Source organism: Neolamprologus multifasciatus, chromosome 11 (assembly GCF_963576455.1).
Source record: "Neolamprologus multifasciatus chromosome 11, fNeoMul1.2, whole genome shotgun sequence".
NCBI lineage: Eukaryota > Metazoa > Chordata > Actinopteri > Cichliformes > Cichlidae > Neolamprologus > Neolamprologus multifasciatus.
In genome coordinates, this window is record NC_140449.1 from 5,708,716 (window position 1) to 5,723,660 (window position 14,945).

General features: G+C 41.9%; 1 protein-coding gene across 6 annotated transcripts in view; it reads right to left on the reverse strand.

The window, feature by feature from the left end:
- Positions 1–7,815: 7,815 nt before the first annotated feature.
- The window catches only part of LOC146507676 (low-density lipoprotein receptor class A domain-containing protein 4-like), a 275,368-nt gene continuing 268,238 nt past the window's right edge, over positions 7,816–14,945 (reverse strand). For all 6 annotated transcript variants that reach the window (XM_085178422.1, XM_085178425.1, XM_085178423.1 and 3 more), the window contains one exon: positions 7,816–14,864. In XM_085178422.1, the coding sequence (XP_085034548.1) occupies positions 14,271–14,864 (594 nt within the window). In that variant the 3' untranslated portion in view covers positions 7,816–14,270. The remainder of the gene's footprint in view (positions 14,865–14,945) is intronic.

Here is a 14,945-nt window from a genome sequence, read left to right on the forward strand (position 1 = left end):
TACTGTGTATTTGGGCGAAATCCCATCAGCAGCCTCCTTAAGGGACAAATATTTGATAAACATCCTGTTGGGAGCGGGCAACAAAGCGCTTACCAGGAGGTGGCTGGAGAAAGAGCCCCCAACAAAGAAAGATTGGAAAGGAATAATGGAGGAAATATATAGAATGGAAAAACTTACTTTTTTTTTTAACCTCAAAATGGACCAATTTCATAAAAACTGATGATGGTAATAATGATGGTAATGTGGGATGATGGGTGGTGGGTTATATAACCAGAGCTTAACTAAGTATTTTCACGCAACTACTGGAAGAAGGAAGACCTGCTAAGGACGTGGTCACTGTTTTTTAGAAGGCAGCTCATAAAAGAGAGTGGAAATATTCTTCCGAATATCATCAGGGATGGACTGTAAAGTGCTGCGTGAACAGTAGCAAAAACCTGATGACATGGGACCTGTAAAGAAGTGGAGGGGAGCTCCCCCAGACCGGGCAGATCTGAGGGTTTCACTGTGCCATTATGTTATTGTCAGTGCGTATTATGTTTGTTTGTTTGTTGGTTTGTTTGTTTGTTTGTTTTTGCTGTTTTTCTTTTTTCATATGGATGACTGTCATAATTACAAAACTTTCAATAAAAATTTTTTTTTTAAAAATCTGCTGTTTTTTTAAAGACATTAATTTATACGTTTTATTTATCATTAAAAAAAAGGCAGTTTTTAAAGTCATTAGCAGTGCATCCCGTACAAGTAGTATATATACTACATAGTATACATTATACTTTTTTGGATAACGTCTTATTTTACTTCTTCAACTTTTTAAATGCAACAAATGTGATATCAACGTGATGAAAATGCAAAGAATACCAAACCCTTATAGCCCACAGCAGAGCAGTCGAATGTGGTAAAAGATTTTAATATACACTTACAAGTGTTAATTTAATTTTATTTATATAGCGTCAAATCACAACACTAGTCATCTCAAGGTGCTTTATATTGTAAGGTAGACCCTACAATAGTACATACAGTGAAAAACCCAACAATCATATGACCCCCTATGAACAAGCACTTTGGCGACAGTGGGAAGGAAAAACTTCCTTTTAACAGGAAGAAACCTCCAGGAGAACCAGGCTCAGGGAGAGGCGGGGCCATCTGCTGCGACCAGTTGGGGTGAGAGAAGGAAGACAGGATAAAAGACATGCTGTGGAAGAGAGACAGAGGTTAATAACAAGTATGATTCAGTGAGTGAAGAAGAAATACTCAATGCATCATGGGAATCTCCCAGCAGCCTACGCCTATTGCAGCATAACTAAGGGAGGATTCAGGGTCACCTGATCCAGCAAACAAAGTATAAATTGTCAATCAATTCAGTGTTACACCTTAGTTTAACTTAAGACCAACACATTACCACTGTTTTTGAGCGAAAATAAAATGAGACAATAAAATATTTAAAAGATTATTTTGACTATTTGACTAACCACAGAGTGCTGTATGTTGAACTTTGTGAGAATTTTTTTTTTTTAATCGTTTAAATTTTTAAATGGCAGCACATAATCACACCTGTTGTCCTCAGGGGTCAAAAATGACCCCATCTGGTTTGATTGATAATTAATATGAAGTGGATTTTTCACCCACTTTTAATTAAAACTTAATTCAAACATTTTGACACTATTTCTTTATTGCATTTCAAATTTATGTCTGATAAAACCTCATTTATATGAAATGCTTCTTTGTTTTCGGGTAAAAAAAAAATCAATTAAAAGATCAGTTATTGTGATTATTGTTTCACAACCAGAGTTGGTTGCTTTCACAGATTATCACAGATGTCAAAGTTAATTTAGAAAGCTGTTTTTAAACTACTTTTTACTGGCAATAATCACATCTGTTGTCCTTTGGGCTCAAAATGACCCCGTCTGGTTTGACAATTTATAAAGGAAAGGTATAAAATATCATCTCTGTGTTTCAAGGTTTAATTCAACTTTATTCCAACTCATTACATGACATTTTTCTATGTTTTGGCATGGTAGGACACCAGGGCATGGGTCTTAGTGAAGGCAAACTTTCATGAGGACGAAGGCGTGTCCATATTTGACACAAGTGCAGGAGGAAGCTCAGGTTTATTCCTGTGTACTGGTCCCATCATGGACAGCTTTCTTTTCTGCAGTTGCAGGCCAAGGGTCATATGAAGTAGACAAGTTGTTACAGGTGATTGTTTTCTGTAATGTTAGGGACAACTCGCGTGTCCTGACTGCAGGACAGACGGTTTGCCATCGTACACTAGCATGTTCCATGTACAGCTGGACCTGCATCACATGCTGCCCATGTTTTTATCTCATAGTTCCCCGGTTTACTTGGGATGTTCTGTTGGAAAGGACAGAGTCCTCTGAAGGGGACTTGGTGCTCATACAGTCACATCAGTACCAGGATCTTACATCAACAGCAGGAGAAACACCCCCTTGTTCCATACACCTCATGGGAGCACGTTTGTGTCATGAACGACGATCTTCTATTGTGTCTTTATCATGAAATGATATCACTTTTGGGATTCTATGATTAATCTTGTGTTAGGCACGGTAGCATGAAAACTTCCCTACCAGACTCAGGATGCCATAAACTGGCTGTAGCGACTTTATTGAATTCAATTCAATTCAATTCAATTCAATTTTATTTATATAGCGCCAAATCACAACAAAAGTCTCCTCAAGGCGCTTCATAGATACAGAGAAAAGCCCAACAATCATATGACCCCCTATGAGCAAGCACTTTGGCGACAGTGGGAAGGAAAAACTCCCTTTTAACAGGAAGAAACCTCCGGCAGAACCAGGCTCAGGGAGGGGCGGCCATCTGCTGCGACCGGTTGGGGTGAGAGAAGGAAGACAGGACAGAAGACATGCTGTGGAAGAGAGACAGAGATTAATAACAGATATGATTCAATACAGAGAGGTCTATTAACACATAGTGAGTGAGAAAGGTGACTGGAAAGGAAAAACTCAATGCATCATGGGAATCCCCCGGCAGCCTACATCTATTGCAGCATAACTAAGGGAGGATTCAGGGTCACCTGGTCCATCCCTAACTATATGCTTTAGCAAAAAGGAAAGTTTTAAGCCTAATCTTAAAAGTAGAGATAGTGTCTGTCTCCCGAATCCAAACTGGAAGCTGGTTCCACAGAAGAGGGGCCTGAAAACTGAAGGCTCTCCCTCCCATTCTACTTTTAAATACTCTAGGAACAACAAGTAGGCCTGCAGAGTGGGAGCGAAGTGCTCTAATAGGGTGATATGGTACTACAAGGTCATTAAGATAAGATGGGGCCTGATTATTTAAGACCTTGTATGTGAGGAGCAGGATTTTGAATTCAATTCTGGATTTAACAGGAAGCCAATGAAGGGAAGCCAAAACAGGAGAAATATGCTCTCTCTTTCTAGTCCCTGTCAGTACTCTTGCTGCAGCATTTTGGATTAACTGAAGGCTTTTCAGTGAGTTTTTTGGACATCCTGATAATAATGAATTGCAGTAGTCCAGCCTGGAAGTAATAAATGCATGAACTAGTTTTTCAGCGTCACTCTGAGACAGGATATTTCTAATTTTAGAGATGTTGCGCAAATGGAAGAACGCAGTCTTACATATTTGTTTAATATGTGCGTTGAAGGACATGTCCTGGTCAAAAATGACTCCAAGGTTCCTCACAGTGTTACTGGAGGCCAAGGTAATGCCATCCAGAGTAAGAATCTGCTTAGATACCATATTTCTAAGCTTTTCAGCGCCGAGTACAATGACCTCAGTTTTATCTGAGTTAAGAAGCAGAAAGTTAGTGGCCATCCAAGTCTTTATGTCTTTAAGACATTCCTGCAGTTTAACTAATTGGTGTGTGTTATCTGGCTTCATGGACAGATAGAGCTGGGTGTCATCTGCATAGCAGTGAAAATGTATGCTATGTCTTCTAATGATGCTGCCTAGGGGAAGCATGTATAATGTAAACAAAATTGGTCCTAGCACCGAACCCTGTGGAACTCCATAATTAACCTCAGTGTGTGAAGAGGACTCTCCATTTACATGCACAAATTGGAGTCTATTAGATAGATATGATACAAACCACTGCAGTGCAGTACCTGTAATACCTACAGCATGTTCTAATCGCTCTAATAGGATATTATGGTCAACAGTATCGAATGCTGCACTAAGGTCAAGAAGGACAAGCACAGAGATGAGTCCACTGTCAGAGGCCATAAGAAGATCATTTGTAACCTTCACTAAAGCTGTTTCTGTGCTGTGATGAACTCTGAAACCTGACTGAAACTCTTCAAATAAACCATTCCTCTGCAGATGATCTGTTAGCTGTTTGACAACTACTCTTTCAAGGATTTTTGATATGAAAGGAAGGTTGGAGATTGGCCTATAATTAGCTAAGACTGCTGGGTCTAGAGATGGCTTTTTGAGTAAAGGTTTAACTGCAGCCACCTTGAAGGCCTGTGGTACATAGCCGATTATTAGAGATAGGTTGATCATATTTAAGATTGAAGAATTAATCAATGGCAGGACTTCTTTGAGCAGTTTTGTAGGAATGGGGTCTAAAAGACACGTTGATGGTTTGGAGGAAGTAATTATTGAAGTTAACTCAGAAAGATCGATTGGAGAAAAAGAGTCTAACTTAACATCAATGGTACTAAGAGTAGCTGTAGATAATATTACATCTGTGGGATGATTATTGGTAATTTTTTCTCTAATGATAAAAATTTTATTTGTGAAGAAGTTCATGAAGTCATCACTAGTTAACGTTAAAGGGATGGTTGGCTCAAAAGAGCTCTGACTTTTTGTCAGCCTGGCTACAGTGCTGAAGAGAAACCTGGGGTTGTTCTTATTTTCTTCAATCAGTGATGAGTAGTAAGCTGTTCTGGCTTTGCGGAGGGCTTTCTTATAAAGCAACAAACTATTTCTCCAGGCTAAATGATGATCCTCTAAATTTGTGACACGCCATTTCCTCTCCAGATTACGAGTCATCTGCTTTAGGGTACGTGTTTGAGAATTATACCACGGGGTCAGGTACTTCTGATTAGAGACCTTAGTTTTCACTGGAGCTACAGTATCCAGAGTCGTACGTAGTGAGGAGGTGAAATTATTAACAAGATAATCGACCTCTGTTGGGGTAGCATTCAGATAGCTGCTCTGCTCTGTGTTGGTACAGGGCATTGACGATGATAACAGTGGCTGGATTATATTCTTAAACTTAGTTACAGCGCTTTCAGAAAGACATCTACTTTGATAAAGTCTACTCTCCACTGCTGCGTAATCAATTATTGTAAATGTAAATGTTATCAAGAAATGATCAGACAGGAGAGCGTTTTCAGGAAACACTGTTAAATGTTCAGTTTCTATGCCATATGTTAAAACAAGATCTAGAGTGTGATTAAAGTGGTGGGTGGGTTCTTTTACATTTTGAGAGAAACCAATTGAGTCTAACAACAGATTAAATGCCATGTTGAGGCTGTCATTTTTAGCATCTACATGGATGTTAAAATCACCCACAATAATTATTTTATCTGAGCTCAGAACTAAATTAGATAAAAAGTCTGAGAAATCAGACAGAAACTCTGTGTAAGGCCCAGGTGGACGATAGATGATAACAAGTAAGACTGGTTTCTGAGTTTCACAGCTGGGGTGGACAATGCTAAGCATCAGGCTTTCAAATGAATTAAAAGTCTGTCTTGGTCTTTCATTAATTAATAGACTGGTGTGAAAAATTGCTGCCACACTGCCCCCTCGACCTGTGCTTCGAGATTTCTGGTAGTTAGAATGACTCGGGGGTGTTGATTCATTTAAACTAACATAATCATCCTGCTGCAACCAGGTTTCTGTAAGGCAGAGTAAATCAATTTGTTGATCACTTATTAAGTCATGTACTAACAGAGACTTGGAGGAGAGAGACCTAATATTTAATAATCCACATTTCACTGTTTTACTCTTTGGTTCAGATGTGGATACTGTATTGTTCTTTCTTTGTAAATGTTTAAGTTGTTTGTTGCTGGTTTTTAGTTTGTTTTTTGTCTTTTTGGAAGCAGACACAGTCTCTATGGAGATGGGTTTTTGGGGGGGTAGCAGGAGGAGAGAAGCTGCAGAGAGGCGTGTAAGACTGCAACTCTGCTTCCTGGTCCCAGAGTTTGGATGCACGGCAGTAAGAATCAACATACCCACCTGTGCCTACAGCTGCATTCAAGCCATTATTCTTCATCTGTTGTTGTCCCTCCTTGTTTGTCATTGAGTTGGCTGTAGAGCAGGTCATCTACTAATTGGATGGTTGTTGGTTCAATCTCTGTGTGCTCTAGTCTGGAGTTCTTACCAAGGTGTCCTTGGGCAAGTTACTGAACCCCAACTTTGTCTCTGATGCATCCATTGGCATGTGAAAGTTAAAAAGCAGAATACATGGTGTATAATGCTTTCAGTACTCGAGTAGAAAAGCAATCGAAGGAGTATGGGACCTGGCATATGTGCTTGGACTGTGGTAGATTGTCTTTCTCTGAGGCACATGAGAGAGTCATGCATCGTCTGTCACTGGGAAGGATAGAAGACCAGAACAATGTTTCCTCATATTACTGCAAATATTCCTCTGTCTCAGCTGACTCCTCTTTCTTGCTTGATTCTTTGTCTTCATCATAATTGAAATGGATGATGTGTAGTCCTCTGACACAGCTTCTATTTCAGTTTCACATTCTGAAAATTCGATAAACTTCAAGAAGCCCAGTCACTTTCTTTCCAAGTTCCTCAGACTACCATGTCCTGGATGCCTCAGAACCTACTTGAACATAGTTCAGATTCTTCCTCATCATCATCTTCATCAGTTTCCTTCACTTCACTTCCTTCAATATGTGCATTGTTCTACTGCACTACCTTTCCACAACATGGCAAAAAAAAAAAAAATACTTTTTTCATACTTTCTGTATATATATTATTGTAGGGTCTACCTTACAAAATAAAGCACCTTGGGGCCACTGTTGTTGTGATTTGGCGCTGTATAAATAAAATTGAATTGAACTGAATGTAGAGCACCTGCCTCCTCATTGCGTTGCCTGTTGTTGTTGTGGTTGTTATGACCATTGCTTGACCCCACACATCAGTGATCCAAGATCAAAGATGTTTGAAAGCAGTATGGTGTGACAATGTGGCCCTTTGCAACACTTTGTACTTTGGGGTCGTTTTTGACCCCTGAGGACAACAGGTGTTAGCAAATCCAGTAAAAACCAAAACCATAAATAAATCAAATTACTTAAAACTTATATCAATCATGCATAGCATAGTACTGAATAACTCCTGTTATTTTCAGACCATTTGATGAATAAAAAACACATTTTTGATGGCGAAAGATTTCTTTTCGGGTCAGGGGCTCCATACGGATTTTTCCGTGATGCTGAAAAAAGGTATATGTGTGGTTTAAAACTTGAAACTACTTCTTTCTCAAGACTCACTGGTACCTGTAGCCTACATGCTTTACAGACTCCAGATAAACTCGAATATAAAACACGGTCCTGAAATATGCAACGTGAACCGCATATGTCTTAATTGTATCATAGCAGCCAATTAACCTACTCTCTGTTTTGCATGTACGTGCGGCGGGCTTTGACCTGCATTGCCAAGCAACACAGAAAAGCAGGTTAATAAGGCCGTGAAGCTGCTGACCCGCCTTAAATCTTGCTCGCATGTTATTTGGCCGCTTCAGCGAGGACAGATAAAGAGCGGAGTGGCAGGGCTGCCCACACCGACTTTACAGTAATCACATTACAAAACCTCATTATCTATGGAAGACTACAGGAACAAACAGGCAGAACAACAGAGTAATCACTTTTAAAGTTTTATTCATTACGCTGCAGTTTGACTACAGCATAAGTACAAGCATAAAATCTTTGACTACAACAGCACTTAGAGCAACATTTTTTGATTTTTTTTTTCTTTTCTGTAAAAGTATTGCAATAACAGACCTTAGGCCTAAAACCTATTACATCACAATTGCTTAAATAAAAAGAGGCAAAAATACACAACAATTTTACCTCTGTGTTTGTGTGTATGTGTGTGTATTTTATATTATATATATATTTATATAGATATATATAAAATCACACACACATGGTATGGTTACTGAATACAGCCATATATATCTAGATTTGAGCACAGAGGGGGGAGAGGAAGAATCATTTTTGTAACGAAAGCTAAACAATGTTACAAAACCCATGATGGAAGCAGTCCTATGTTAGCTGTCAAGACTGAGAGAATACCAAACCGTTGACACGATATCGTCGTCATTAAAATCAGGAACAGTAAAAAGAGCTACTTGTGGTCTTGTCAGCAGTCGAGTACACATTTCTGAGAGAGAGAGAGAGAGCACTGCGAAGAGAGAAATCAAATAAAAGATCAGTCTGAGCCCGTTAATTCTTCAAGCTAGTGCAGGAAACGAAAAAGAGAAAGAAAAACTTTTAAATTGAAATTAAAGGAAGAGGAGAGCCGAGCGGCACGCCAGCCAAAGTTACGATAGAGACCATTTCCAAATATAAACTACACAACTGCCACTTATTTGGTGCTTCAAAGAGAACATGGCGCGTTGCTATGTACATCGTCTATAGATAAGAATGAACATGCTCTGCGGTTATTGTACAGTGGAGTTATTTTCAGTACATACTGTAAATAAATGACTGCAGATTAAACATGACTTTTGTTTTAATATACTGTGCCACATATAACATTATAATGTAGAAAATAACCGTGAAAAATAACAGAGGAAACAAAAACAAAAGAAGTGACAGTTTGAACGGCTTTTTTCCCCTCGCTCGTGCCATGCTGGTGCAACTTTCCAAACTGAACCACTAAATGGATTTTTTTCCTTCTTCCCCTCCATTGATGGTTTTCCTCTTTGACGACCATGCAATTAAAAACTAGAGCTGAAATGCCTAAACATCCAGCCGGACCAATAAGCAGAGCCCGGTGTGCTCGGCGAGTTTTTACACTTTGGCAGAATTACAAAAACTAAAAATCAGACGTACAGAGGAGCACATTCTCCTAGATCACGGAGAAGTGCTGACAGCTCTCGTGTGTGTGTGAGAGATATATGTTTTCTTAAAAGATCTGTATAATAGAGCTATACATTTGTTAGTTGGTCAAAAGAAAAATCATCAGCCAGTGCCTAAATGATGGCTGGCACTGTGACAGAAGAATCCGACAAACACGTGAATATCGTCTCTCAACGAGGGTCCTTAATCCCGAGGTTCTCTCGTCCTCATAACAGACTATTCATAGCAAAATATTATTATTAAGTAGTAATTTGTATTTGTGTTGCAACCATTTTCTAAGCGTACTTTGCAAACCACGTTTTCTTATTTTTTAAAAAAAAAGAAAAAAAAAAGACAAAGCACATTTTTAACTGTAGGCATTTACAAATTTGATGCTGCCTTCTTAAAATTCTTATATCGTCTATACATTATATTACATTATTCACAACATCTTTTTGTGGTTTCTACCCATTGGGTAGGATATGTGCATAATATATTCAAGTTATATACAGCATCTTACAAACAAACATAAAGAAAGACAGACTACTGAAAAAAGCACCGTTGGAAGTGAGGCACAACGAAGGTGGGAGCTTTTTGAGTGCAAGTGGGTTTCCTATGTCTGCTCCACACGGGTCACATTACTGCTTGGAATGGCTTCGGTGGCTTCTCTAGGAGCGACCGGTCCTGTCTGGCACAATGGCCGGTGAGCAACTGCCGCACTCAAAAAAATAAAAATAAAAAAAAGTTCAAGGTGGAGCAGCAAGTTTGGAAACAGGCACACTGTTGCTCATTGGGAGGGAGGGTGGGTGTCGCTAAATTAACAAAAGCTTGAGAACGCCCCAGAATCCTAAATGTCGGAGCAGGCTCATCCGTCCAAGACTTTAGAGAGAGGAAAAAACAAAAAGACAGAAAGGATCGCTTTTTGGCCGTCCTCGCACTCTGCTTCTCTATTCTGCCAGACAGGCGGCGATGAAGCCACCCTCGCGGATTCCCAGCAGCAGTCTGACTGAGGTGTGGTCTGCTCAAACATGAACGTTAGGCACCTTATTTACTCACATAATAGTAACATGCAAACCTCCTTGTAGAAAACATAAAATTCATCTTTGTATCCTCCATTTACAAGCTATGACTGCGCAGAAAGAACAAGCAGAGAACAAAAAAGAAGAAGGAAAAAGTATTTAAAAAAAACAGGGGAAGAAGATGTGGGGCTGGAGTAGGTCAAAGGCCAAAAGTGTTGGGACAATCTTTGCTAGGTAAACACACCTCTGCTCGTCTGAAGTCAAAGTGTTGGAACACAAGGCTTGATGTCTCAATACTTGTGGGTTTGACTGCAAAGGGCCAGATTTCTCTCCTTCTGGTTGATGTGACGGGGGGTGATACAAAGACTTTGGGCGGGTTGGGGTGAGCATGAGAAGCAGCAGTAGCAGCAGCAACAGCAATAGCAGCGATGTGATCTCACTCACACACACACAACAAAACCTTAGAGTCAGCTGATAACCACTGGGACATTCAAACACACCGATGGCGACGGGGCTTCCGTTCAGACTGACTGAAACTTTCTTATAAGTGACTCATGAGTGTGGAAGGAGGGGGACAAACATACATGAAGAACCACTTCCTGCTTCCACCTCAGCTGTTTGGCATGATGCCATCGAACACTGCTGCACTCGTCCAATAATCACCCGTGTTCATCTGGCAGCAGCAGGTGTTCTACACAGACACATTTCATTTCATGCTACAGAGGTTTGTGTATTCGTCATACAAGACATCAAGTTTTGCGCTAACAAGGAGTGACAAAAGATGTTCAGCCTGGTGTTACTTTATATTTTTTCTTGTCAACAAATCCCATGAAAAGATTCGTAAGTACTGCATGTTCCCAGTGCACCCTGGGATTCAGTGTAAAATGTTACAAACCCACCACAGCCTAATGGAAATAATTTAAACGAGTACAGTTTAATAAACAAGATTATATCAAATGTTTAGACTACATTTTTCACGCGTCGCTTAAATTTGATCTTAGCAGCTCATCCCATAGGTATGAGAAGCAGAGGCTTCACTGAAAGATCATCAGGGTGGGACCACATGTTGCTCCATCACCCAGCATTACTGAGGGTTTCATCTGGCACGAGCGTGGGCACGGACACGTTTTCCCTTGCAGTCTTCAGAGTATCGTATCACTAACCGTCTTTACTGAAAGACGATCCTTTCTAATCAAAGATGCTATGGACCTGTTGCCAGTTAGCTGTGAAACATCCTGCGACTTCTTCAGCTTTTCTGAAACATCCTGGCAACAAATTCACGCATTTTCTGCAAACGTGTTATTGTTAGCATGTTATTCCCATGAGCTCGACTGTGGTCGAATAACAGTGACTCGCACTGGAAAGCATGTTCCTTCATTACCAGCACGCAGCCGTTTACATGGACTCACACAGCCTTCCTGTGGGTGCTAGTGCCCACTAGAGCACCAAATGTGTTTGAGCTTAAAATAGTCCTCAACCAGTCCAAATCTAACTAGAGCCACGTGTGCAGCGTCCAGGTGCTGCACCCACCTCCCTGTGAGCCTCACGCTGAAAAATCCACTGGTTGGATATTTTATTTATTTATTTTTTTAAAAAGCTGCACTAACAGACCTGTCATAATGACTCCCACGTACAGAGCTTTAAAATCGTGACAACAGCGGACTGTGAAAGCGATTGCTCTTCGACGATGAATTTTGGCATTAACAAGAAACACACTAATTTAACCTTGAGCCAAATGCTTCTTTTAAATATTTTGTCTCTTCAGCAAAAATCAATGGAACTGGTGCTGAGTGCCGAGTGCTACAGACGGGGTGAGGAGGTCGCAAAAGTATTTAGACACTTTCATGGGATTTGCTGAGAGTAGGAGAAACATCAAATTCATACAGCCTTGTCCTCTGATCTTGAAAAGAAAGCAGAGCTTTCGTTTTTCAAAGATTTAATACATGGAGGGACTATAAAGACTGCACTTCACTCAGAAAACAAGCATGTCCCGCGTGCACGCCGACGTGCTGAGGCTGTACTGCGAGCATGCCTGGAACCAGTACGTAGTATGCACCTGGGCTTTTCCTTTTTGGGGTTTGCTGGATGCATCCACTTTGTTTGAGGCTCACTGTGACGTCACCTCTGCACTGTGACAATCAAACATGGAGCATTTCTGCCTTTTTAAGAAAGACACTCGACTGTATCCTTATGAAAGCTGAACTGAAGCTGTGTTAAAGAAGTAATATGTCCTTGAATGTTTAAACTGGAGTCAGTTAATAAATCATTCAGTTACAATCACACACACACACACACACACACACACACACACACACACAAAACTCCTGCAGGAGCATTAAGTGCTTTTCTGTGTTGTTAAAAGGTCTGACCAACAAACGCACACGTGTACACACTTATACAGCGAGGAGAGGGCTGCACCAGCACGCTGCCGAATGAGAACTCCACTCCAGTCTCCACTTTAAAGGGCTCGGCGGACTCTGCATCATTTGATCGCACTTTTTCTGCACACGGATGGATGGAAGGAGTGATGATGAACAGTGTTTACCGGAGACGCTGTTAGAAAAGGGGGGAGGGGGACTGGCGCAAACGGGAAAGAGAGACAGATAAAGCGCAAGAGCAGAGGAGAAGGCAACGATGAGCAGAGAAAAAGGCTAGATTTTCAAAAAGGTTTTTTTTCTGTGTTTCTTTTACAAAAAGGAGCCTCCCATAGCCCTTTGACTTTGACCACAGACAATTTTCCTTTAAAAACCTGATCTCTGTGCTGACAGACGCAGACAGGAATCTTCACTTTGTGTCATTCTTTTGTGGCTTTAGAAACGTGAAGACGGAGAGTCGAGCCTTCTTTTTTTCCCCCTCCTTCTTCTTCTTCACATATTTTGTGTTTTTCTGTGTGGGTTCGAGTTCAGTGTGGTGGCTGTTGGCAGAATGCACTGTGCAAGATGTCTGAGATGAGCATTTGGGGAAGGGCGGTGGACCTGGATGCAGGGAAGGGGGGCGAGAGGAAACATCAGGTACTCAGCAGTCAGGGTAGATTTGAAATGAGAAGAATCTGCTCTGACCACCTGCTAGACAGACCCTCCTTAACAGGGGCTGAGGGCTTCTTTGATATCAAAACAGCTGGGGTGATATCTCACAAACCTGAGCCTGGATCCCGCTGAATCCAGCCAAGCTGTGTTTACGACTAATCTTTGCTCACTTCCTCTGGTGGTTAGTTATAACACGCCATCAATCCAGCAGCTGCTCATGAGGCAGGTTACCCCCCCCCACCCCTCCCCATGATGTGAACGCAGACATGAAGCAGTACAGGTTATTCTCTTACTAAGTCTCACTGTGCCTGTGGTGTAAGCAGACAGAGATGTTTAGGCTGGGTACAAGGATTTCTTGCGGTTTTCAAAAAAGGAAGGACATAAGCTTATAATACTTGTTTTTTTTTTTGTTGTTTTTTTGTTGTTGTTGGGTTTTTTTGTTTTGTTTTTTTGTTTTTGCTCCCAATTGTTCAAAACAACTTTGGAGCCAAAGTTCAGTCAGTCAATCAGTCCATTCACAAAAAGGCCAAAAAACAAACAAACAAGACAGGAAATTAAAAACATCGCTGTTATAACATAACATCATTTCCCTCTTCTCTTTTACAACAAAAAGATAGTGCAACTTTGAGATAACGTTTCTTTTGTGTTTTCAATGTTAGAAGTCATTCCCCCCCCCCCCTTTGTTTTGCTTCCTTGTGAACCTTGGCACTAAGATTTGGGTTTGTGAGTCTCTTGTTTCGTTGTGTTCTCTGTAAAGTCCTTGATTCTCAGTTCTCGCTTTGTGCACAGATCCCGGTCCAAAAACAGAAAAACAATGAAGAAAGAAGAAAACAACAAACCCCCCCAAAACTGATCCCTCCTCAGTTCCTGGGGACAGCGGGGGGAGTGGGGGGGTGAAAGAGAAAACTGTTTCAATCTGTGCTAGCAGTGTGGTTCTTTCTTAAAATAAGGAGGAAAAAAAAAGTCTGGACACAGTGCGTACATCCTGTCCCAGCAGTGCTAGCGCATGGATGAAATGAGATCAGTTGTTGGTTCCTCTCTTTGCTCGTTTCTGTAGCTAAAGTTGGTGTGTTTGTGCATGGGAGTGTGGAGAGAGGACGTGAGAGAGAGCGATAAGAGAGACCCCGGCTTACAGGAGGTCTGGGGTGAACGAGAGACACAGATCTCAGTCTGGGGTGGGTGGCCCTACCTCTCCCCTCCCTGTTTCTTCACACCAAGTCCTCTGGTTGGCCGTCCTTGGCCTTGGCAGGTACAATTGTGCTTTCTGATTGGCTCTGCTGCTGGATTGTCCTGCTCCCCAGCCCCCCCGGCCTCCCCACCCTCTGGTTATTGCTGTGCTGGTGTAGAAAGAATGCTGAGCCAGGGTAGTGGCCTATCACCTCGCTGTATGCTGGCGGGGGGCCTTCCATACGCCCGTGGCTGCTGGAGTTGGCGGCACTGATGCCCGAGTTACTGCTGGGCGGCCTCGGGCCACCGCCCCCCATCCCCGCCCCTCCTCCCCCTACCCCTCCTAGACTCCCGCCTCCTCCCATGTCGATCAAGTCACTGTCGTAGATGGTCCGGTTGGGCGGTGCCCTCACCGACTCGCGGTTCAGCTCCATCTGCTGCTCGGGGTCACGGAGCTGGAGGGTGCAGGGTCCCTGGTACGGCGGTGGTTCCTCCCCGTCCGACAGAGAGATGGTGGGCGGCAGGTCAATCTGATGCTGCAGGTAGGGGTAGGTGGGCTGGAAGCGGCTGAAGCGGTCACGCTGCATGAAGGAGGGAGCGGTGAAGCGATCCCTCGCCTGCGGAGCATATAACACCTGAGAGACAGAGCGAGACAGGAGTGAATGAGCTGGGACATGCATGAGGAGAGGACAAAGATAAAACAATCGATCAGTCTT